Source organism: Hylobates moloch, unplaced genomic scaffold, assembly GCF_009828535.3.
Source record: "Hylobates moloch isolate HMO894 unplaced genomic scaffold, HMol_V3 SCAFFOLD_1, whole genome shotgun sequence".
Lineage (NCBI taxonomy): Eukaryota > Metazoa > Chordata > Mammalia > Primates > Hylobatidae > Hylobates > Hylobates moloch.
The window spans coordinates 207,562,043-207,588,481 of record NW_026652276.1 but is presented as its reverse complement, the minus strand read 5'-3'; the positions used below and the strand labels follow the sequence as shown (position 1 = coordinate 207,588,481).

The 26,439-nt window shown below is 37.9% G+C and overlaps 1 protein-coding gene across 1 annotated transcript in view; it reads left to right on the top strand.

The window, feature by feature from the left end:
- Positions 1-26,439, top strand: part of GRM8 (glutamate metabotropic receptor 8) — an 845,421-nt gene that overhangs the window by 663,746 nt on the left and 155,236 nt on the right. Inside the window, exon 7 of the mRNA XM_032761623.2 lies at positions 13,154-13,290. Coding sequence (XP_032617514.1) covers positions 13,154-13,290 — 137 coding nt within the window. The remainder of the gene's footprint in view (positions 1-13,153; positions 13,291-26,439) is intronic.

Here is a 26,439-nt window from a genome sequence, read left to right as displayed (position 1 = left end):
GAGGAATGAGGTTACATTTCCACTTAAAATGTGTCAAAGAGTAAAAGAGAAATAAGAAAGTGGAGAAAATGAACACAATTTTACCATGAAGGAGAGTAAAAAATGAAGCAGTAGCTGAATGAGTCTGTGGGGACAGAGTAACGGGTTTTGGTTGCTTTCTTCTTGAGAGCTATTAGAACTGATTTGTAAATTGATGGGGATACTTCTGCCAAAAGTCTAAATTTGTTGATGTAAAAGAAAGAAAAGATAACTGTGAACTGAAAGTGCATGGAAGGTGAGAGTGATGGGGCCCCAGCACCAAGGGAGGACATGCCTTTGATTGGACCTGGGACATGTGTTACATCAGGAGGGATGGGAGAATATGAGTGTGGATGCAGGTGGGCGGTAGATTTTGTGGTGGAGTGATGAGGAATTTTTTGTATTGCTGCCTTTTGTCAATGGAAACGTATGAAGCAAGCCGGAATGACAGGGGAAGGAAGGTGTTGGATATGTGAGGGATGAGAATAAGTCATGAAACAGTCAAATATTACCTAGAAGGGAGGAGGAAACTGACCAACTGGGAAAGTGTGATAGGATTGCAGAGCAATGCTGATTGTCCATGTGAAATCTGAGGGTATGAATTTAAAGTAAGACCAGATAGCAGGGACAAGGTAAAGGAAGTGAGGCATCTAGCATGCAAAATTCAGGGAGATAGATTCCCTCTTGGAGTCATGCCCTGGGCATCTCATTTGCCTCAGCCTAGTCCTTGTCTTGTCAGACAATAAAATTTTATCATTTTATTAAACAATGTTCAGCTGCTTGGGTGCAGGCAAAGAAGATGTACCATTGAGTTTAATCATGACTGTGATTTTGATAGAGCAATTCATTGGACAGAGAGAAGCACAAGAGAATAGAGGGTATTCCCTAGGAAGATCATAGAACATGTCTAGGAATAGGAGAGAAGAGTCACTATCATGGGAGTGAAGCAGAGTAACAAAACGGAGTGATTAATGAATTGGTAAGTGTAAGTATAGGAAATCATATAATTGTTGCAGTGAGGATGGAAGGCGGTGTCCAAAGAGGAAAATTTTGGAGATGATATAATTACTAGACAACTTCCAGAGAGTGACTATGACGGTATGTGTCAAGATGCATGAATGAATTTTTTTTTAAAATGGTAATTGGGGCCAGGCGTGATGTCTCACACCTGTAATCCCAGCACTTTGGGAGGCGGAGGTGGGTGGATCACCTGAGGTCAGGAGTTAAAAACCAGCCTTGCCAACATGGTGAAACCCTGTCTCTACTAAAACTACAGAAATTGGCCAGGCATGGTGGCACATGCCTGTAATCCCAGCTACTCAGGAAGCTGAGACAGGAGAATCACTTGAACCTGAGAGGCAGAGGTTGCAGTGAGCCAAGATGGGGCCACTGCACTCCAGCCTGGAGGACAGAGACAAGACTTCATCTCAAATCAAACAAACAAGCAAACAAAAAAGGTAATTGGAAATAAGTAAGTCTAACTCTGCAGCCAGGATGTTGAGTGATGAGTACAAAGAGGTAACAGAAATATGCTTGGAGAAGAATACAGTAAGTCACATGCTAAAGGCTTCAGAGAACTGGGGTGAGTAATTGATACATATAAGAGTAGTCAAATTCCTAAATAATAAAACTATATGATTTTAATTCAAATATGTGAATCTATTTAAGTGTAATAAATACTTAGTAAATTGGATAAGGAAAGAGAGTATGAATAATTGAGACACTGTTGAAAATTGCTACTTCGTATGGCATTTTGGTCAATGACAAATCTCACATATTTATTCTTTATTTAAGGGTGCTAAAAATTACTAAATTAACCAATTTCATTTCTAGCTTTCCTATTTTTCCCCTACTTTTCCAATAGTTTAGGCAGTGATGAGCAGGACAATACAGTTTTGGTAGCAGGAGGGGAGCAGAAAAGTAATAAACTTGACAATAAAAAACTGAGAGGATTGCACTTATAAAGAGATTTGTAATTTTTGCACATAAAGGTGAATGCATTATTTTTACATTGTGTTTCGCATGGCGTAAACAAGAAAATGTATACTAAGGGGGCATAAGGGCAGCCAAAGGAATGGAAGATGATGAGTGTTTGCATTCATTGCACATCTATTGTGTACCAGTCATATACACTGTCATCTCATGCAATGCTTGTAATGGTTTAGGAAGGTTGGGGTTATTATGCCTGCTTGGCACATGAGAAAACAGGCTTAAGGAGGGTAACTTACTCAGATCATACAAGTAATTGGTAGAGCCAGAAAGCAGACTCTAGTCCCTGCATCCCAAGCCCATAGTCTTCCCCTGCACAATATTCAAAAGAGCCAACATTTGCAAAAAAAAAATCTTCATTGAATATATCATTTTCCCTACAAAGCCATGTTGGAGTGCTTGAGATGCCTACAAATAAAAATATATTTTTTCACACATTTCTTATTGAACAGAAAATATTCAAGGAGATGTGTGACCTCTAAGGGTAGCACCTGATGAGTAAACATTACCTCACAACTCCGTGTTGTTTGTTTCCATTTCTGCACTAGCACATGTGGATGGAAAAGTTTGTTTTAAGACAGCATCTCGCTCTGTCACCTGGAGTTGGAGTGCAGTAGCGCAATTCTAGTTTACTGTAACCTCAAGCTCCTGGTCTCAAGCGATCTTTCCACCCCAGCCTCCTGAGTAATGAGGAGTACAGGTACATGCCACCCTGCCTGGCTAATTTATCTTTTGGTAGAGATGGGAGTCTCACTGTGTTGCCCAGGCTGGCCTTGAACTCCTGGCCTGAAGAGATCCTCCTACCTCAGACTCCCAAAGTGCTGGGATTACAAGTATGAGCCACTGCACCCAGCCTGAAAACTATTTTAAAAAATCCACTTTTGACTGGGCACATTTATTCATGCCTGTAATTCCAGCATTTTGGGAGGCCAAGGAGGGAGGATTGCTTGACCCCAGGAGTTCGAGACCAGCCTGGGCAGCATGGCAAAACCCTATGTCTACCAAAAATTACAAAAATTAGCTGGGCATGGTGGCACAGGCCTGTGATCCCACTACTCAGGAGGCCAAGGTTGGAGGATCCCTCGATCCTAGGAGGCAGATGTTGCAGTGAGCCAAGGTGACACCACTGAGTTCCAGCCTGAGTGACAGAGGGAGACCCTGTCCGCCACCCTCCTCAAAACCAAAATTAATACACATCAAAATTTATGAAATACCTAAAGTATAGGATAGAGAGAAATAAGACAGGAAAATTTGAGCATAATTTATCATGTAAAATATGTGTGAATATTGCTTAATCAAATATATTTAAGTTATATTTCTTTTTTTAATGTAAATAGCATTTCTTTTTTTTCCTTTTTTTTAAATTATACTTTAAGTTCTAGGGTACATGTGCACAATGTTCAGGTTTGTTACATATGTATACATGTGCCATGTTGATGTGCTGCACCCATTAACTTGTCATTTACATTAGGTATATCTCCTAATGCTATCCCTCCCTACTTCCCCCACCCCACAACAGGCCCCAGTGTGTGATGTTCCCCTTCCTGTGTCCAAGTGTTCTCACTGTTCAATTCCCACCTGTGAGTGAGAACTTGTGGTGTTTGGCTTTTTTGTTCTTGGGATAGTTTGCTGAGAACGATGATTTCCAGCTTCATCCATGTCTCTACAAAGGACATGAACTCATCCTTTTTTATGACTGCATAGTATTCCATGGTGTATATGTGCCACCTTTTCTTAATCCAGTCTATCATTGATGGACATTTGGGTTAGTTCCAAGTCTTTGCTACTGTGAGTAGTGCCGCAATAAACATACCTGTGCATGTGCCTTTATAGCAGCATAATTTATAATCCTTTGGGAATATACCCAGTAATAGGATGGCTGGGTCAAATGGTATTTCTAGTTCTAGATCCCTTGAGGAATCACCACACTGTCTTCCACAATGGTTGAATTAGTTTACAGTCCCACCAACAGTGTAAAAGTGTTCTTATTTCTCCACATCCTCTCCAGCACCTGTTGTTTCCTGACTTTTTAATGATGGCCATTCTAACTGGTGTGAGATGGTATCTCATTGTGGTTTTGATTTGCATTTCTCTGATGACCAGTGAAGATGAGCATTTTTTCATGTGTTTGTTGGCTGCATAAATGTCTTCTTTTGAGAAGTGTCTGTTCATATCCTTTGCACACTTGTCGATGGGGTTTTTTTTTTCTTGTATATTTGTTTGAGTTCTTTGTAGATTTTGGATATTAGCCCTTTGTCAGATGAGTAGATTGTAAAAATTTTCTCCCATTCTGTAGGTTGCCTGTTCACTCTGATGGTAGTTTCTTTTGCTGTGTAGAAGCTCCTTAGTTTAATTAGATCCCATTTGTCAATTTTGGCTTTTGTTGCCATTGCTTTTGGTGTTTTAGACATGAAGTCCTTGCCCATGCCTATGTCCTGAATGGTATTTCCCAGGTTTTCTTCTAGGGTTTTTATGCTTTTAGGTCTAACATTTAAGTCTTTAATCCATCTTGAATTAATTTTTGTATAAGGTGTAAGGAAGGGATATATAGTTTGAAGTCAGGTAGCATGATGCCTCCAGCTTTGTTCTTTTGGCTTAGGATTGTCTTGGCAATGTGGGCTCTTTTTTGGTTCCATATGAACTTTAAAGTAGTTTTTTCCAATTCTGTGAAGAAAGTCATTGGTAGCTTGATGGGGATGGCATTGAATCTATAAATTACCTTGGGAAGTATGGACATTTTCACAATATTTTCTTCCCATCCGTGAGCATGGAATGTTCTTCCATTTGTTTGTATCCTCTTTTATTTCGTTGAGCAGTGGTTTGTAGTTCTCCTTGAAGAGTTCCTTCATATCCCTTGTAAGTTGGATTCCTAGGTATTTTATTCTCTTTGAAGCAATTGTGAATGGGAGTTCACTCATGATTTGGCTCTGTGTTTGTCTGTTACTGGTGTATAAGAATGCTTGTGATTTTTGCACATTGATTTTGTATCCTGAGACTTTGCTGAAGTTGCTTATCAGCTTAAGGAGATTTTAGGCTGAGACAATGGGGTTTTCTAAATATACAATCATGTCATCTGCAAACAGGGACAATTTGACTTCCTCTTTTCCTAATTGAATACACTTTATTTCTTTCTCCTGCCTGATTGCCCTGGCCAGAACTTCCAACACTATGTTAAACAGGAGTGGTGAGAGAGGGCATCCCTGTCTTGTGCCAGTTTTCAAAGAGAATGCTTCCAGTTTTTGCCCATTCAGTATGATATTGGCTGTGGGTCTGTCATAGATAGCTCTTATTATTTTGAGATATGCCCCATCAATACCTAATTTATTGAGAGTTTTTAGCATGAAGGGCTGATGAATTTTGTCAAAGGCCTTTTCTGCATCTATTGAGATAATCATGTGGCTTTTGTCTTTGGTTCTGTTTATATGCTGGATTACGTTTACTGATTTGCCTATGTTGAACCAGCCTTGCATCCCAGGGGTGAAGCACACTTGTTCATGGTGTATAAGCTTTTTGATGTGCTGCTGGATTCAATTTGCCAGTATTTTATTGAGGATTTTTGCATCGATGTTCATCAGGGATATTGGTCTAAAATTCTCTTTTTTTTGTTGTGTCTCTGCTGTGCTTTGGTATCAGGATGATGCTGGCCTCATAAAATGAGTTAGGGAGGATTCCCTCTTTTTCTATTGATGGGAATAGTTTCAGAAGGAATGGTACCAGCTCCTTCTTGTATTTCTGGTAGAATTTGGCTGTGAATCTGTCTGGTTCTGGACTTTTTTTGGTTGGTAGGCTATTAATTATTGCCTCAATTTCAGAGTCTGTTATTGGTCTATTCAGGGATTCAAGTTCTTCCTGGTTTAGTCTTGGGAGGGTGTATGTGTCGAGGAATTTATCCATTTCTTCTAGATTTTCTAGTTTATTTGCGTAGAGGTGTTTATAGTATTCTCTGATGGTAGTTTGTATTTCTTTGGGATCAGTGGTGATATCTCCTTTATCATTTTTTATTGCATTTATTTGATTCTTCTCTCTTTTCTTCTTTATTAGTCTTGCTAGTGGTCTATCAATTTTGTTGATCTTTTCAAAAAACCAGCTCCTGGATTCATTGATTTTTGAAGAGATTTTTTTGTGTCTCTATCTCCTTCAGTTCTGCTCTGATCTTAGTTATTTCTTGCCTTCTGCTAGCTTTTGAATGTGTTTGCTCTTGCTTCTCTAGTTCTTTTAATTGTGATGTTAGGGTGTCGATTTTAGATCTTTCCTGCTTTCTCTTGTGGGCATTTAGTGCTATAAATTTCCCTCTGAACACTGCTTTAAATGCATCCCAGAGATTCTGGTATGTTGTGTCTTTGTTCTCATTGGTTTCAAAGAACATCTTTATTTCTGCCATCATTTCGTCATGTACCCAGTAGTCATTCAGGAGCAGGTTGTTCAGTTTCCATGTAGTTGAGCGGTTTTGAGTGAGTTTCTTAATCCTGAGTTCTAGTTTGATTGCACTGAGAGAGAGTTTGTTATAATTTCTGTTTTTTTACATTTGCTAAGGAGTGCTTTGCTTCCAACTATGTGGTCAATTTTGGAATAAGTGTGATGTGGTGCTGAGAAGAATGTATATTCTGTTGATTTGGGGTGGAGAGATCTGTAGATGTCTGTTAGGTCCGCTTTATGCAGAGCTGAGTTCAATTCCTGGATATCCTTGTTAACTTTCTGTCTAATGTTGACAGTGGGGTGTTAAAGTCTCCCATTATTATTGTGTGGGAGTCTAAGTCTCTTTGTAGGTCTCTAAGGACTTGCTTTATGAATCTGGGTGCTCCTGTATTGGGTGCATATATATTTAGGATAGTTAGCTCTTCTTGTTGAATTGATCCCTTTACCATTATGTAATGGCCTTCTTTGTCTCTTTTGATCTTTGTTGGTTTAAAGTCTGTTTTATCAGAGACTAGGATTGCAACCACTGCCTTTTTTTGTTTTCCATTTGCTTGGTAGATCTTCCTCCATCCCTTTATTTTGAGCCTATGTGTGTCTCTGCATGTGAGATGGGTCTCCTGAATACAGCACACTGATAGGTCTTGACTCTTTATCCAATTTGCCAGTCTGTGTCTTTTAATTGGAGCATTTAGCCCATTTACATTTAAAGTTAATATTGTTATGTGTGAATTTGATCCTGTCATTATGATGTTAGCTGGTTATTTTGCTCGTTAGTTGATGCAGTTTCTTCCTAGACTTGATGGTCTTTACAATTTGGCATGATTTTGCAGTGGCTAGTACCGGTTGTTCCTTTCCATGTTTAGTGCTTCCTTCAGGAGCTCTTTTAGGGCAGGCCTGGTGGTGACAAATCTCTCAGCATTTGCTTGTCAGTATTTTATTTCTCCTTCACTTATGAAGCTTAGTTTGGCTGGGTATGAAATTCAGGGTTGAAAATTCTTTTCTTTAAGAATGTTGAATATTGGTCCCCACTCTCTTCTGGCTTGTAGAGTTTCTGCCAAGAGATCCGCTGTTAGTCTAATTGGTTTCCCTTTGTGGGTAATCCGACCTTTCTCTCTGGCTACCCTTAACATTTTTTCCCTCATTTCAACTTTGGTGAATCTGACAGTTATGTGTCTTGGAGTTGCTCTTCTCGAGGAGTATCTTTGTGGTGTTCTCTGTATTTCCTGAATTTGAATGTTGGCCTGCCTTGCTAGATTGGGGAAGTTCTCCTGGATAATATCCTGCAGAGTGTTTTCCAACTTAGTTCCATTCTCTCTGTCACTTTCAGGTACACCAATCATACATAGATTTGGTCTTTTCACATAGTCCCATATTTCTTGGAGGCTTCGTTCGTTTCTTTTTACTTTTTTTCTCTAAACTTCTGTTCTCGCTTCATTGCATTCATTTGATCTTCAATCACTGATACCCTTTCTTCCAGTTGATCAAATCGGCTACTGAAGCTTGTGCGTTCATCATGTAGTTCTCGTGCCATGATTTTCAGCTCTGTCACGTCATTTAAGGACTTCTCTACACTGTTTATTCTAGTTAGCCATTCGTCTAATCTTTTTTCAAGGTTTTTAACTTCTTTGCATTGGGTTTGAACTTCCTCCTTTAGCTCGGAGAAGTTTGATCATCTGAAGCCTTCTCTCAGCTTGTCAAAGTCATTCTCCATCCAGCTTTGTTCCATTGCTGGTGAGGAGCTGCATTCCTTTGGAGGGGGAGAGGTGCTCTGATTTTTAGAATTTTCAGCTTTTCTGCTCTGTTTTTTTTTCCCCATCTTTGTGGTTTTTATCTACCTTTGGTCTTTGATGATGGTGATGTACAGATGGGGTTTTGGTGTGGATGTCCTTTCTGTCTATTAGTTTCCTTCTAACAGTCAGGACCCTCAGCTGCAGGTCTGTTGGAGTCTGCTGGTGGTCCACTCCAGACCCTGTTTGCCTGGCTATCAGCAGCGGATGCTGCAGAATAGCGAATATTGCTGAACAACAAATGATGCTGCCTGATCATTCCTCTGGAAGCTTCATCTCAGAGGGGTACCCGGCTGTGTGAGGTGTCAGTCTGCCCCTACTGGGGGGTACCTCACAGTTAGGCTACTTGGAGGTCAGGGACCTACTTGAGGAGGCAGTCTGTCCACTCTCAGATCTCAAACTCCGTGCTGGGAGAACCACTACTCTCTTCAAAGCTGTCAGATGGAGACATTTAAGTCTGCAGAGGTCTGCTGCCTTTTGTTTGGCTATGCCCTGCCCCCAGAGGTGGAGTCTACAGAGGCAGGCAGGCCTCCTTGAGCTGCGATGGGCTCCACCCAGTTTGAGGGAATCCTGGCTGCTTTGTTTACCTCCTCAAGCCTCAGCAATGGTGGGTGCCCCTCCCCCAGCCTCGCTGCTGCCTTGCAGTTGGATCTCAATCTGCTGTGCTAGTAATGAGCGAGGCTCCGTGGGCATGGGACCCTCTGAGCCAGGTGTGGGATATAATCTCCTGGTGTGCCATTTGCTAAGACCGTTGCAAAAGCGCAGTATTAGGGTGGGAGTGACCCGATTTTCCAGGTGCCCTCTGTCACCCATTCCCTTGGCTAGGAAAGGGAATTCCCTGACCCCTTGCACTTCCCGGATGAGGCAATGCCTCACCCTGCTTTGGCTCACACTCGGTGGGCTGCACCCACTGTCCTGCCCACACTGTCTGACAAGCCCCAGTGAGATGAACCTAGTACCTCAGTTGGAAATGCAGAAATCACCCATCTTCTGTGTGGCTCACACTGGTAGCTGTAGACTGGAGCTGTTCTTATTTGGCCATCTTGGAACCCCCCTCTGTCAAGTTATATTTCTTACCTGTGTTGTTATTAAACCTTGATAAATTAATGACTATATTAACAGACATTTGTCATTTGAAATTTTTTTGTGGACAAAAAAATATTCCCAACTTCTGTTTCTCACAGTGGCCAGTTTCAGTACGAACAATGATATTTTTAAAAGATGGCCAACTTGTAGGAATTATTAAACAGCTAATGAGTTAGTTCCTTATGGCTACTGAACGATGCTCTTTCTACATTGACCAGAGTTCCATGGCAGTCATTTGAAATGAGTCAATATGTAATGGAATCAGTTCTTCCTGAAAGAGGGTTGAAGTAATTCAACTTCAAGCCTAGTTTAAGACTAGAAAATCGCGTTAGGAAAACAAGACGCAAGGGTCATCAATAATAAAAACCACTTCAGCTACTGGTGATTAACTCAGAGCCCATTCACAGATATGTCAAAGTTTCCCCATGGTTTCTAATGTCACATTAATAACAAAATGAGAGGATTTATTTGTTCTCTCCATTTATGAATATAAGAGATGACAGGAAATATACATGAAGGTCATAACGTCATAAAGAGGGAAGCATGGATTTGCTTGGGATCATTAGGGGATGCCTCTTTCATGCTTTCCTATAATTTATTGATTACTCGCTCAGTACTGAACACTGTCTTTGCTGCAGTGCTTACAAGGATAATAGATACTTTTGCCTTTCCTAAGAAGACCATAGTTTTGTGAAGGCTGCAGAGGGTCCACCCAGTGTTGAGCACATAAGAGGCTCTAAAAAAGTATCTGTGGAATAAATGTTTGGTCAGGTACAGGATGGATACTAAAAGTCTGTGGAATGTTGCGAGTGCTTCGATATTGCATGTTAGGACATAAAGAGGGTTGGGCACCTTCCCCAGGGTTGGAGTAAGATTAAGCTTCTGTAAGTGCATGACCCTTGAGCCACATCTTGAAGGAATTATATAGAGAGGGGTAAGGAGGAAAGAGGATGGGAAATTAGAGAAAATAGCCTGAGCAAAAACAGAATGGTGAGACAGAGCATAATGAATTTAGGGACCGGAATTTTAGGTATAGGTGGCATTGTGTTGAAAGAGAACAGAGATTAGTGAGAGTGACATCATGAAAACTTACACGCTCACTGAATTCATATGTTCTCATATAGACAGTGGCTCTCAAACACAGCATTTCCACAAAACAACAAAATAAATTATAGTTCATATGTAATATGACGTACTAAATGTTTTATATATATTGATTCACTTAATCCTTATATATCCCTCTGAGGTAGGAATTGCTGTTAGCCCACTATATAACTGAGAAATGTGAGATATAGGGAAATTAAGAAATGCACTCAAGACACCACATCAATAAGTGACAGAGGGGTGTTTGAACCCAATGATCTGTCTCCAGAACCCACACTCATAACTGCTTTAGAATATTGCACCTTAATACAATGTCAAATTTAGTGTAACTTGATTTTAATAATGATATTCAAAGTATCTAAGTTGGAAATTATTATATTTTGTGACAATGTGGCTCTCCAATGAGTTCTCTTGAGAGGCTTTCTTGCCTTGGATATAGAAACAGCTAACACATTAGGAATTATGTATAACTCAGGGTATATTCATGGTAATGTGTTATACAAATTACATTATTTCATCTTAGGTAGTGTTATTGTGAAAAAGATTGGGAACTGCTGTTGTTGAAGTTGAGGAGTCATTGAATCAAGGAGGTGACAACTTGGGATATTTTAAGTAGAGAAAATTAAGTATCCCTTTATTGAGGAGAGAATATGTAATTAAAATATTTCACAGTGACATATAAATGTCAGGAATTGATCATGTTAATGTGAAATTCTTAACATACGTGTTTTTCCAGCCAGAAATATCTTCCTCATTTGAATTTCAATAATCTTTTGTCTAGCCATCACTTAGAGAACTTTCAACATCCTTTCTATTACTATGTGTTGGTGTGTACTGAAAGTAAATGTGGAGTGAATAATTTAACTATCCGCATACACTGTTCTAAGCACTTGACAAGTATTGATTACTTAATTCTCACAACAACTCTATGAGAAAAGTATCATTATTACTCCCATTTTACAGGTGAAGAAACTGAGGATTTAAGAGGTTAACCTGTTCGAGGTCACTAGAAGCTGAGAAAGGTTTTGGTCAGGTTTGGCAAGTAGGTTCCACTTGAATACATAAGGAGTAGCTAAGATAGCACTGCCTGATTGGAGAGCTCTTATTTTATTCCCTGAGTAATGTATATCTATCGATTTATATATAAAGTCATTTCTCATGTGAATTAATAATAATAGTAATAATAATGTACGTATTTACAGCTCTTTTAGGACTTCAAAATTTATTCATATTTATTGTTAAGTCTCTGTGGTAAGTGAAGGAAAAGGGACATACACAAGTTGTGGAAATCAGTGGGGAATGGAGTGAGCCTGGACATGGAACTTCCAGTTCTGAGAGCAGTGCTCTTTCTTCCATGCGGTGCCATCTCTTGCAGCCTCAGCAGTTCCTGATGATACCAGATATCTGTAGTCTCATCAGAGAACTCACACTATGTTTAGATTTTAGGAAGAATCAAGAAAACAGAATATTAGACATCTGTCCATTAATTACTGGAAAAGTCTTCACATTGTTGTTATGTGACTCTGATTATGTTTATTTACAGGTTACTGTGTTTTTTGATAAAGTCATCGATTTGTTTGATAAGTTAAATATTTTAGAATTTTGTGATGGCTGGTAATTAGGTAAACAACTCTACAGATAGAATAAGAAACTCATTATAAGATGGGAATATGTACAGTTGACGTATTTAACTATTAGTAATGTATACTTTTGGAGAATACAGTATAAGACAGAGATAACGGGAAGGGGAAACTCTCTAGCACAGTTTAGAAATTAAATCCAATATCCTGTGAGAAGAGAGTCAGATAAAAGGCCTGTAGAGGGAAGACAGACACCAAGACAAGGGATTGGTGTCAGGTGAATTTTTCAAGATAGGAAAGAATTATCAAAAAAAAATGTAGAGAAGCCTAAAAGCTGTTAGAGAAAAGGAAAGTCTATATAGATAGTGAAGCTAGATGGAACAAGAAGACATTGGGGTGGTGATCCATTTCTACTCTTCCCCTGTAATTACATAAAAGTTAATAAGAGGGAAAGTAAAAGTGAGCAGAAACTATTAAGAGAAAAGATGAAAACTTCTGAGGGGAATGGAGTTTGGAAAAGACTACAGTTCTTGCATCCTGCTGCTCTGCCACTGTTAGACCTGTCACTGTGAAGGGGGAGAACAATCATGATCTGAGCACAGTTGGGACTTCCCGTAGATCACTGCCTCACCCATTGAGAGGTTCCCAACAGTAGACCACATTGATATACTCTTGGGCAGAGGTAGCAGAGGCACAGGAACAGTGCTCTCTAACTGCTTTAGAGAGTTTGGAAAAAGCAAAACTCAGGATTCTGGCCAGAACATTCTCCTGCCATATTTCGAATTGCTGTTTGTAGTTCGTACTGTACAATAGCTGTCATGCTTCAAAACATTTACATTTTTCTCTATTAACTATCATACTGTGTAGCCAGTATTGAATATTCAGCCTATCAACTTTCATTTATTTAGCCGTTATGTGCATTGCTTAACTTGGATACTCATCATTTACTTTCTAATGTGTACAATAAAGCATGTCTCTCTCGTGTATGTATGTCTGGGCTTCTTTTCATGTAAAAGATGTTATGCTATCAAGGATGACCTTGTATGGATTGCAATCTTTGTATCACTTACTGCACACAATATATTTTTATCTACCATTCCTTCTAAAAGAAAAATAAGCCCAGTGGGCTAACTTACTAAAACTTTATTAACATTGTTTTCTAAATCTTTATAGGCAGTGCTGGCACTCCTGTCACTTTTAATGAAAATGGAGATGCTCCTGGACGTTATGACATCTTCCAGTATCAAATAACCAACAAAAGCACAGAATACAAAGTCATCGGCCACTGGACGAATCAGCTTCATCTAAAAGCAAGTATTGTTATAAACATATATTAATGTATATAGCTCTCCAGGAGGGATGCTTTATTTTTAAGTATATAACTTTTGCTAGAATAGATTTTCCCCATAAATAAACTTTTAGAAAATATATGACTTGATTCTCTCTTCAATTTAAAAATGTTATGGACATTCTTAAGCCTCTTTAGAGAAATCTCCTGATATCTGTGAGAATTTAATGAATGATCTGATTTTTTTCCTGCAATTGACTGTACATGTAGAGAAATTTTGCCCTTTTAAGAAAGAGTAATTTGTTGTAATCTTTGTACGTTTTCTGTATGTCTGTGTGTTGGAGGTGGGGTGGAATCGACTGAATATGCCCTTATTTATAAATTCGGGCTTAAAAAAAGGGCACATCTGGATGACAAGGTGAAACCCCATCTCTACTAAAAATACAAAAAACAATTAGCCAGGGGTGGTAGTGGGCACCTGTAGTCCCGGCTATTCGAGAGGCTGAGGCAGGAGAATGGCGTGAACCCGGGAGGCGGAGCTTGCAGTGAGCCCTGATCGCGCCACTGCACTCTAGCCTGGGCGACAGAGCGAGATTCCGTCTCAAAAAAAAAAAAAAAAAAGGCACATCACCTTTGCCACATCACAAGGTGAGACCTTCTGGCTATATCTGGTTGATGGAAGTGAATCATACTCTGTGTTTATATTGCCTCTTTCAATTGCAACACCAGGGAAAGTTGATGTATCCAAGGGTGATGTTCAGATTATTTAACAGCCTTTAGAGCTACCTCCTGTTTTTGTCTACCGCAAGCACTCTTCAGGTCCAAGGTCCATTAATTCTGCAGTTTCCGCAAGTGGCCACGTGAGGGCGACTTGAAGAGCCCAGCCGGAAGCAAGTTCCCAAGGCCTAGGATTGGTGCCCAAAAGCACCTGGGCATTTACCTGCCAGGTGCCACACCATCACCCAGGGTTCTGTTTCTTTCGGCTGGAGTCTGATGGGTACCCAGTGGGGTTAGCACGTGGGGATGGCAGTACGGAGGAGGAACTTCATCAGGTTTCCCAGGCTAGTGGGCACTCCCTCAGAGGAGCTCTCTTAGGGCAGAGGTCTTTGAGGGATTTGGGGAGAGCTGCTAGGTACCACCATTCTTCAATCCTAAGGGGTTCTGGAACAGGAAACCAATTCTGAACTTGATGGATAAGGGAGGCCCGGGAAATCAGTGCACAGGGCTGTGGATGCTGGGGGAGGGGAGGGCAGGGAGGGCAGCATCTACTTACCACCAGGTAAAGAAGTATTTCACATTTTAACAGCCCTTTGCCCCGTATTAGTGCACAGTGGCTTTTTTAGGTGTAGAGAAGTATGGAGCACGTTCTGTAGTCTCAGTCGAGGTTTGGAGTTCATTCATCCAGCATCTCTTCCACAGAAACGTAGGACTATTCACAGAAATTTGGTGGCCAGGAAATAACTACAAGAACAGTAGACAGTAGGATGTTTTTAAAATGCTTCAAATAAACTAGGAAAATATTCTTCTGTTGTATTGTTTTAATGTGTAATTCACTCTTTCCTCTAACAAAAAACATCTCTTCTTGATTCTGAGAGCTACCATGATACTGTGAGAGTGTGCACATGCTTTCTCATGTTTGAACCTAATCAAAAGACATCAATTTGATATTTTTAATCAATTTTTTTGTTTTGTATTTCCAAATATGTCCCCCGAAGTGATATGTCTATGCAGCACCAGTCACCCAAGTTCTCAGAAAAGTAGACAATGAGAAATTACAAAACTAGAGAGATTATGATTTATTTTCTTCCTCATAATTATTACAGCTATGCATTTAATAATGCACAGACAGCTTATGTTTCTAACTATTGTGATACATGAGGCCACATATCAATACTTTACTACTTCTAGGCGTTTCATGAAATTTTTTCCATTATTCTGCAATCCAAATTGACATTTATTGAAACATAACTTTGATAATGCCACAGGTTATTGATAATCAATAGCTTTTTGACAGAAGCCCTTTTGAAAGAGGGCCTATGGGAAATGAAGTAAGATGGAAATGATTTGACAAGGTCTAAGATAGGAAAGCTACTTTTTATCTGACTTTTATTAATGTCAAACTGCCTATCATTAATATATTCTGATGATTAGGGATTTACACAGCAAAATCCAGTGTTTGAGAAACATATACGCTAACATACAATACCATTACGTAACATAATTTTACACACAAGTATACATATAGACACATCTCGCCATATACGCATAATGTAGTTATAAAACTTCCTATTGAATCTCAAGCTGCTCTTTTATGTACATTTAACAGTGCATGAAAATTTTATGTTTATGACTGTTATCATTCATAAAATGTATCAAAACAATTTGTGAAAATTATTTCTCATGCACGATTATGATCATTTGTAACTAGATAGCATTGCTGGTTTTACCGAAATGGAAAATGCAGCTCTTAGAAGAAAAAACAATAAATTGCACTGTGGAGACAGGTTATAAATTAAGAATTGAATTCTGAGGATTATCAGGACAAATCAAATGACTTTTATCCTCAGGAGTTGGATTAGTCACCTGCTTGAAGGTGGAACAGTAGAGCGCTTGGCAAGCTACCAACTTGTTAATGTTCTGCTTAGATCTATGGCAAAGCACTAAACAAATTATCTCCCTCAGTTTTATCATGTCTAAAATGAAAACAGTAGCACCCACCTTATATGGTTGTAATAAGCATTAAATGAAGTAATACAATAAAGCACTTTGCCCAGTGTTTGGTACACCTGATATCTATAAATGTTACTTATGATTAATTCAGTATCTCAATATTCTACGTGGTCAGTGAGAGACCTGATAGAAAGTGAGTGTACTGGGTAAAGCAAAGGTCCCATTAGAAGAGCGACTTGAGTTTGTGTGAGAAAGTTCAGAGACAATCATTGCATTTAAAATGCTGACTGTCCCCACAGCCAGTCCTTTCTGCTTGTCTTTGACATTGGCCTTAATACTTGGAAAATCCCTCTGCATTCAAAAAGCAAACTTTATATAAGATAAATTTATTTTCCTGTGCTACCATGTGGATAGGTATCATCACCTAGGCAGTTATTTTTTGAATGGATTTGGTAAATTCAGTCTGTGCTCATACTCTGTTAACAGGTGTTGAGACTATAGTGAATATCTGAACCCTGTTCTTGGGGAACTCACAGATTAGAAGGAGAGACAAACACTTGGACCAACCATTCTAGCGCAATGAAGCAGGTGCACTGATGAAGGTATATATATGGGTTTGCAACGGCAGCCTAGAGAGAGGTTGCTAATCTGGCCCGACCTCTGGTGGAAATTGTCACTGTGGCCAAAGGAGGATACTGACAGGAGGATTTACTCTTATCCATATACCCTATCTCTTCTTGTTCTATTAAACCAGATTTATGATAGCTTTCACATTCTCAGTGGTAAGCATTTATTAGTCAGTTATTGGATTGAACTCTGCTTGCTTTCAAAGAGCCAGTTTTTCTGGCTGAATTCAACCATAGTATAAATTTGTACAAAGAGGGTATATGGTTAGGCATATTGGAATGCAGTAAATTTGCCTTGAATATCTCTTAGCGGATTGAATGAATTTTTTAAATAAGTAGATTATTCTTTTTCTTTTTCCTAGTAAATATATTAGGTATTTCATTTCCTCAAAACATTGTCTTTATTGTTCCAAACATTCCTGTTTCTTTTTTCTTTTTATGAAACTAACATATGTTCTTAATTTGGCAATTACAATCAGCATAATTTGTTTAAGTCTTCTACTCAGTAATCTCAGCCCACATATGAAGGGTGTATTGTCTACCTGAGAGTGAATTTAAACAATGAGTCTCTCTATTTTGTTAGGCAGAATCTCTCAAGAGGCAGGTGGTCCTTATTAGTGATTACAAAACATACTGTAACCTAGAGGTTCAGAGTAAACAGAAGAGCCTGAACTGTGAAAAGAACAGCCACATGCTGCTCTGTGTCCACAGGGAGAATGTGTATTGGGGATACTGTATGGGCCAAAAATAACCCAGGGCTTTTTTTTTTAATGCTTTTTCCAACCAGATCCACTTTTTCTTGATTACTGTAGGAATGAAACATATGTTTTTATTGGTTTCAACATATTATTCTTTTTATAATCAAGGAAAAAAGTTGAATATAAATGATAAATAACAAAGAATAGTGACTTCACAAGAGTGTCCCAGTCTGCCCAATTATTAGTGGCAGAGTGTAATTTGGAAGGGTGATTTGAAGGAGAAACTGACTTAATGATTTTGAACCTGATTTAATTTTCAGTGGATGACTCCATAGAAGAAAAACTTCTGACAGGGTACTGAGCTTTAAGCCTCAGTTTTCTCATCTAAGTGGGATAATAGATATTATTATGAATAGTAAATGCATTGTAATATGGTGATCAAGAAAAAGATCTCAAAGTCAAACAGAAGATATTTGAATTCTGACCTTTCATTCATGAGCTGTGTAGCCTTGGGCATGTGACTTAGGTTCCTTATCTACCTACCTGATAGAGTTCTGAGATCATCAAGGAAATTGGATGTACAAAAATCCTAGAACATTGACTAGTACATATTAAGCATTGAACGAATGTGATAATAATAATTTTTGTTTTGTTTTGCCACTACAACCAGCCTACTATAGAGGACCTGTAGTGGGTATTTCAGTATGAAATCAAACTGAAGCTGCATTTGCAGTCTTCTTTCTGTCTTTATTCTGATGTTCTGAATAGGGAGTAGCTGTAAAGAGAGGTATATGCACCATGATAACTTGTCTGTCTACACAATAAGCCCAAAGTATTTGTTTTGATATTTTAAAAAGTAGGCTCTGTGATTCAAATGCTTTGGGAAAAACTAAAACTTGAGCAAACTTTCTGATGGAATTTTGCTCCACTAAATTGGTGTTTACCACAAACCTGTAGTATAGTATTTATTTTAATTGAATGTATGTATTTTCCTACAGATGATCAGCTAAATATATACATGCTATACGTATGTATACTGGGGCTTCCTTGGCTTGCTTGGATTAAAAAAAGGGAAAATTCCTGAGTCTCCCCATTTGTCTCAGGGATTTTGTTTTTATTCTGGATAAACATCAACTTTTTTTTTAATGTGAAAATCATTAGTTTCATTAATTTCATAGAGGAACAGCTTTTATATAATGAAAAGTATTAAAATGGTTTTGAGGTAGCAATGGACTGAATAGAGTTGAAACAGGGTTTGAGAAATGAATAGAGTTGAAACAGGGTTTGAGAAAAGACTTGACCTTTGTTTGCTTTGACTGTTAGGAAACATGCATTTTCTCTTTGCCTCTGTTTCCCTGTTTGCAAAGTTGCTTACATGTGAAAATGCTCTTTCCTATGATTGTCAGTGCACACACATACATACATATATATACACAAACACGTACATACATACATATATATATGTATGTGTGTTCACCCTATTAAATAAGTATTATATGAAGCACTCCTTTTCCTACAGAGCATAAATGTGAGTCAATTCCCTGGGCCCGTTCTCTATATTCTGTTAGAACTTTAAATGCCACTCTAGTTCTTAACTTTGTACTCGAGTATGAAAATACTTTGTTCTGTTTCCTTTCCTTGCAACACGATGATTTTTAAAGCTGTGTATTTGTTTATTAGATGCTAATTTATTCTTTTCAAAAAGTCATTTTGAGGTTATTACTTATATCTCTGTTTATAAAATAACAAGATATAAAGTAACAATATGATTTGGTAAAGTCATATTATTCACACATTGAGCAAGTGTTAAGGTGATTAAATTTTAAGTACATTCTTGCCAAGCCCAGAGTAAGTACTCAGTAAGTGTGTATTTAATATGTCATGAATAATATGCTGATCTTTTCTACATATTGACTGAACATAAATGGATGATCCAAGATTATCTATTAGGAAGTACACTCATGCACAGATTATTTATTCAGTGACTGTTCCCTGCCAGGCAGGATGATAGTCCATGGTGGGGCATCAGTATAAGATATACAGTCATCCCTATGTAGATATAGGTAATTGGTTTCAGGACCCCACATATACCAAAATCTATGCATGATCATTTCCCCCAGTCAGCCTTGCAGAAGCCATGCATATGAAAAATCAGGCCTTCTTATATGCAGGTTAAACATCTGCCAATACAATATTTTCTGTCTGTGTTCGATTGAAAAAAAACAATGTAGAAGTAGACCCATATATTCCAAACCCATGTTGTCTAAGAGTCAGCTGTATTTCCAGATATCAATGGATTTCTAATTCATTAAAGGCAACCATATACTCATAACTACAATAATTGTATAATTAAACAGGTACAGATTAAATAATAAACTATTTGAATTCAATGGTTTGAATGTGAATTCAAGGAATCAATGATCACCTTAAACTAGGGACACTGGATAGTTTCTTGACATAGATGAAATTCAAACTAGACTTTAAATTCTTTTAATGGTCAGAAATATTTGGAAGAACATATAGGCCATTGGAAAAGCATCCATTCCTCCATCCACCATTCATCCATTCATGTATTCATTTTGTAAAACAGCGCCTCCAGTTTGCCAGTGCTGTAGTGCAGGCTGGGATGGTTTAGAAGTGTCTCAGATTCAGTTCATTGTGTCATCCATGAAGTAACAGGACTATGCAGGTTCAGCATCCAAGGATATGTCTCTTTCATGAGCCCATACTAATACATGCAGCTGTGTTCCTTTATTCTTTTTCAACTTTAAACACACATTCATTATTAGCAAAGTATGATCAGCATTCACAAGGAAACATATTCTCTCTTGGTCTAGAGGCTGGGAAGTAGAGAACTGTGTTGGTGTATCTGGTTTAAAACATTTCAGTACAAATGGGTCAAAAAGACCATAGTAGTTAGATGGCCTGATAGATGCAGCCTGACTCTTACCTTCCGTTCTCAGAGAAGCAAGATAATTGGAGGCAAGGAACCTGTTCTACTTGGCTTTATGTCTTTAATGATTAGTATAATATGGGACTTACTAAATGTTCATGAATAAATTAATAAAGCAAAAATTTAAAGCACTGTTATGTTTACAAGGCCAAAAAGGTGAGCTGACCCTATGATACTGAGATAATGTATAACCGAGGAGCACACTGTAGTAAGGGTAGAGCTCAAGCCATTGTCAAGGTAATCAAGGACAAACTCCAGAATGGATAATCACGTTAAAAGATCCTTGCAATCAGGCCAGATAGAATCTGTGGGAAAGTCCAAAGTTACACACAGGAGCAAGAGGAGTGCATGTATGCGACCCAGATAAAATTCTGTGGGGCACATTGTTACTATTACCACTGGCTTTTATTCTTGCCCGTGCCATTTGCAGACCTTCAAATACTGCAGACAGCCTTAGAGTTACTGAGTGACTTCTGATAACTGCCTTTGAGGAGCATTTGCCATTGAATGGGCAGATCTATTCTGCTTACACAAGGACTTCATAATGCAAGTTGTTAAGTACAATAATACAGATGAGGACATTGTCTAGATTTTCACAGAGAGATAGATAAAGGCTCAGTTTCTTTTGGGGACTGAGTATGATTCTGAGCTCCCAGAACAGAGGACAATCTGATCAGAGAACGTTGTGGGGAATGAAGAGAGATAGCTTGAACTTAAATTCTATATGATCTCATATACCATGACAACATTTTAAGATATTTTTGAGCTACAGTGGGTTTTTCAATAGAGAGATACTCACATTTAAGCTTCAGGACAATGTCTTTGGCAGCAAAGTGCAGATTAGCTGGAGAAGAGGTAGTCTGTGAGCTAAGTCAAAGCTGTAATTAAGATTTTTTTTCTATTTTACTTAATTTTCTGATAGATTCTCTCTCGCCTATTTACCTACTTTGTTCCGGCCTTAATTCATAAAATATTTTGAAAGGCCTTACTAAGATACATTTATCACAGTAGGACAAATAAATAAGTGAGGACATTAGGAAGAAGGGATAAAGAGTGTTAGTGAATTTTAGTTCATACTCAACTTAGATTTTCCCAATAATAATAACAAATAGACTCGTCTAGGCTGTTCAGTAGAGTAGGTGAATAATCTTGTTACTATTTTAAGAATATACAAAACTATGCCATACCAAATCTGATTTAATCTGATTAGGACTTGAGAAGGTGAATTCAGTTATTTAGGTCCAGCTGGAGGCAGGTTTCTAGGGCAATCTACTAGTATTCAGGGTGCCTAGTTGTTTGTCAGGGAGAAATAGGGCATTAAAAACCTATCATTATAAAAACATAGGAGAAAACCACAAGAGTTTAATTAGTTATTTAAATAATAACTGAAAATAACAAATAGAGAAGAAACAAAAAAGGTAGACTTCACATATGACTGAGAACATCTGATATTTGTGAACAGAATGATCGTTAGCAAAGGCAGGGAGGAGTAGGGGGAAGGGAATTAAGAAGGCTAGGTAGTGGGTACAAAAATATAGTCAGATAGAAGGAAGGAGTTCTAGTGTTCAGTAGCACTATAGGATGATGATAGTTAGCAATACTTTATTGTACATTTGAAAATAGCTGGAAGAGAAGATTCAGAATGTTCCCAACACAAAGAAATGATAAATGTTTGAAGGAGTCCCTGGTTTTATCATTACATATCGTATGCATGTATCAAAATGTCACATGTCCTCCACAGATATGCACAACTATAATATATCCATAAAAATTAAAAAGTTCAAAGATAGTGGTTTAATTAGAAAAGGAAAATCAAAGAAAGTGATGCTGCTTAAAGACATAACATAAAACAAGAAATGTGTTTTTATACCAGCACCAAAGATGGATAAAAGAAGCTAGTGACTCGACTTTTATGGGGATAATAAAGTAATAAAAATGAAAATAAATGATATTTTAATCCTTATTTTAACCTTGGGAGGAGTAAAATAAGCACAATTTTAACATAACAAGTAGAATAAGGTTGAAATAAGGTTATAAACATAAAATGAAGCTCTGGAATGGAGGAATAACTGGTAAGAAGTCATCTTATTATGGTAGATTTACATGTGAATCCTGTATCCTAGAGTACTTTTAAAAGCTCAGTGGGTTTCATCAGTGTTATGTGAAATCTAAAACAAGAGAATTACAACTAAGAACTGAAAAGTATTGTATATGAATTAAAATATGTAGCCTCCCATTGTAGATAGGCCAGTGATTTATAAGAGCAAGACAAAAGAATAATTAATGTTTACTGACTGAATCAAAAATTTCTCATGACATCTTTCCTCAAAGCTTCCAATAATTAACTGAGGGAGGAGAGCCAAAAGCTAGGATCCTCCTAAACTCCCTATACTATGTTAATATGGTCATGGGTGCCATATTTTCAACTGAAGTTACAGAAATATGCAATTGTGTATAATCTCAGGGGTTTGAGGTGTAAAATGTTTTCTCTTTAGATTATTTCTCTTTAGTTGTGTATTTAAATGATGAAATATACAACAAGGACATAGAAATGTACTAAATTTTACTAGTATTTGATTGCTTTCATTTGTTATAAAATCATTTTTATTGATGTTATTGTGAGATAATTGCAGATACATTTGCAGTTGTAGGAAATAATTAAGATTCCATGTCCCTTTTACATAGTTTTTTCCAGTGATAACATTTTGCAAAATTATTGTACAGTATCACAACTAGGATACTGACATTTATATAATCTACCAATCTTATTCAGATCTCCCTAGTTTTACTTGTATTCCTCTGTGTGTGTGAGTGCATATGCTTATATTATGTATTTAGTTCTCTGCTATTTTGTTAACCATTTATACCTGTGTATGTGCTACCACAGTAAACATACAGAACATTTCTGTTATCGCAAGGATTCCTTATGTTGACTTGTTATATCCATATTGATTTCTCTCCCATATGCCTCTCTCCCCAATGCCTGACAACCACTAATGTGTTCTCTATTTACATAATTTTGTCATTTCTAGAATGTTATACAACCTTATCAATAAGTGGGCAAAGGACATGAAAAGACATTTCTCAAAAGAAGACGTACATGTAGCTAACAAGTATATGAAAAAACGCTCAACTTTACTAATCATTAGAGAAACGCAAATCAAAACCACAATCAGATGCCATCTCACACCAGTCAGAATAGCTATTATTAAAAAGTCAAAAAAAAGCAGATGCTGGTGAGGTTATGGAGAAAATGGGAATGTTTATCACTGCTGGTGGGAATGTAAATTAGTTTGGCCATTGTGGAAATCAGTTTGGAGATTTCTCAAAGAACTTAAAACAGGATTACCATTCATCCCAGCAATCCCATTACTGAGGTATATACCCAAAGGAATACAAATAGTTTTGGTTTTGGGGTTTTTTTTTTTTGATTCAGAGTCTCACTCTGTTACCCACTCTGGAGAGCAGTGGCGCTATCTCAGCTCACTGCAACCTCTGCCTCCTGGGTTCAAGTGATTCTTGTGGCTCAGCCTCCTGAGTAGCCTGTGCCACCACACCCAGCTAATTTTTGTATTTTTAGTAAAGACATGGTTTCGCCATATTGTCCAGGCTGGTCTCAAACTCGTGAACTGAAGTGATCTGGCTGCTTTGGCTGCCCAAATGTTGGGATTACAGGCATGAGCTACTGCGACCATCTGGACTATAAATCATTCTATCATAAAGACACGTGCATGTGCATGTTAATTGCAGCACTGTTCACAATAGGAAAGACATGGAGTCATCCTAAATGCCCATCAACGGTAGTCTGAATAAAGAAAATGCGGTATGTATACATCATGGAATACTACACGGCCATATAAAAGAAGGAGATCATGTCCTTTGCAGAAACATGGGTACCCTATTAAGTACTGTACTTATTACCTTGGTGTCAAAATAATATGTACACCAAACCCCTGTAACATACCCTTTACCTATATAACAAACCTGGGCCAGGTGTAGTGGCTCACACCTATAATCCTAGCACTTTGGGAGGCCCAGACAGGCTGATTGCTTGAGTCCAGGAGTTTGAGACCAGCCCGGGCAACATGACAAACCCCATCTCAATAAAATAAATAAAATAAAATAAAATAAATAAAAATAAATACCAAAATTAGCTGGGGTGGTGGTATGTGCCTGTAGTCCCAGCTACTGAGGAAGGGGAGGTTGCAGTGAGCCGCGATCATGTCACTGCACTCCAACCTGGGCAAAACAGTGAGACCCTTTCTCAAAAACAAAAACAAAAGAACAACAATCCACAAACCAAACTTCACATGTACCCCTGAACCTAAAATAAAAGTAAAAATAAAGTAATATAAAATTTTCATCAAAGCTGTGTAAACAAATCACACAGCATGTAAGCCTTTGGATTTTGCTTTTTTTACTGAGCATTTTTTTTTTTTAATTTCATCCAAGTTGCTGCATTGCTTTTTATTGAGTAGTACTCTTTTTTTTTTTTTTTTTTTTTTTTTTTTTATTTGAGATGGAGTCTTTCTCTGTTCCCCAGGCTGGAGTGCAGTGGCGTGATCTCGGCTCACTGCAAGCTCCGCCTCCCAGGTTCACGCCATTCTTCTGCCTCAGCCTCCCGTGTAGCTGGGACTACAGGCACCCGCCACCATGCCCAGCTAATTTTTTGTATTTTTAGTAGAGACGGCATTTCACCCTATTAGCCAGGATGGTCTCGATCTCCTGACCTCGTGATCCACCCGCCTCGGCCTCCCAAAGTGCTGGGATTACAGGCTTGAGCCACCGCGCCCGGCCTAGTGAGTAGTACTCTAATGATGAATGTACCAAGGTTTGTTTAACCACCCACCCTTTAAAGGACACCTGTAAAATAGCTATGAAGAAACCTGCCATGAGCATTTATTGAATTGTATTTAGAGAACAGCAGGGTGGAGTGATGTCTTGTCTCAGAACGGAACTAGACCATTTCTTAATGGACAGATAAAATTTATGTATTTACTATGTACAACATGATGTTTTGAAGTACATATACATTGTGGAATGCTTAAATCTAGCTAACCTAAGCATTACCTCACATAGTCATGATTTTTGTGATAAGGACACTTTATATCCACTCTTTTAGCATTTTTAATGAATACAATATATTATTATCTATGGTCACTATGCTGTATAATAGATCTCTTCACTTCCTCCTAAGTGAAATTTTGTATCCTTTGCCCAGTATCTCACAAATTCTGCCATCCTCCCATGACCCAAGCCCTTGTTAACCATCATTCTACTCTCTGCGTCTTTCTAGATTCCATATATGAGTGAGATAATATGGTATTTATCTTTCTGTGCCTGGCTTATTTTACTCAACATAATGTCCTCTAGCTTCATCCAAGTTTTCACAGATCACAGTATTTCATTCTTTTTATGGATAAACAGTATTCCATTATGTATATTCACCACATTTTCCTTATCCATTCATCCACTGATGGACACTTAGGTTGATTCTACATGTTGGCTATCATGAATAATGCTACAATGAACATGATAGCACAGATATATCTTCAACATACTGATTTCACTTCCCCTGGATATATATTGAGTAGGAGATGGCCAGATCATATAGTAGTTCTATTTTTAATTTTTTGAGGAATCTTCATATTATTTTCCATAATGGCTGCACTAATTTACATTCCCACGACAGCTTGCAAAATTCCATTTTCTCCATATCCTCACTAATTCTTTTTATCTTTTTGATAATAGCTATTCTATCATTTGTGAAGTGATACCTCATTATGGTTTTAATTTGCATTTTCATAATTATTAGTGATGTTGGGCATTTTTTCATATACCTATTGGATATTTGTATGTCTTCTTTTGAAAAGCATCTATTCAGGTTCTTTGCCCAATTTTTACCAGGTTATTTGTTTTCTTGCTAATGAGCTGTTTGAGTATCATGTATTTTGGATAAAACCTTTTGCCAGATGTATAATTTACAAATATTTTCTCCCATTCTGTAGGTTGTCTCTTCACTCTTGTTGATTGTTTCCTTTACTATGCAGAAGCTTTTAAGTGTTGTATAATCCCCTCATTTATTTTTGCTTTTGTTGTCTGTGCTTTTGGAGTCACATCCAAAAAGTCATTACTTAGACCTATGCCGTGGAGATTTTCTCCCATGTTTTCTTATAGCAGTTTCATAGTTTTGGGTCTTATATTTAAGTATTTAATCCATTTTA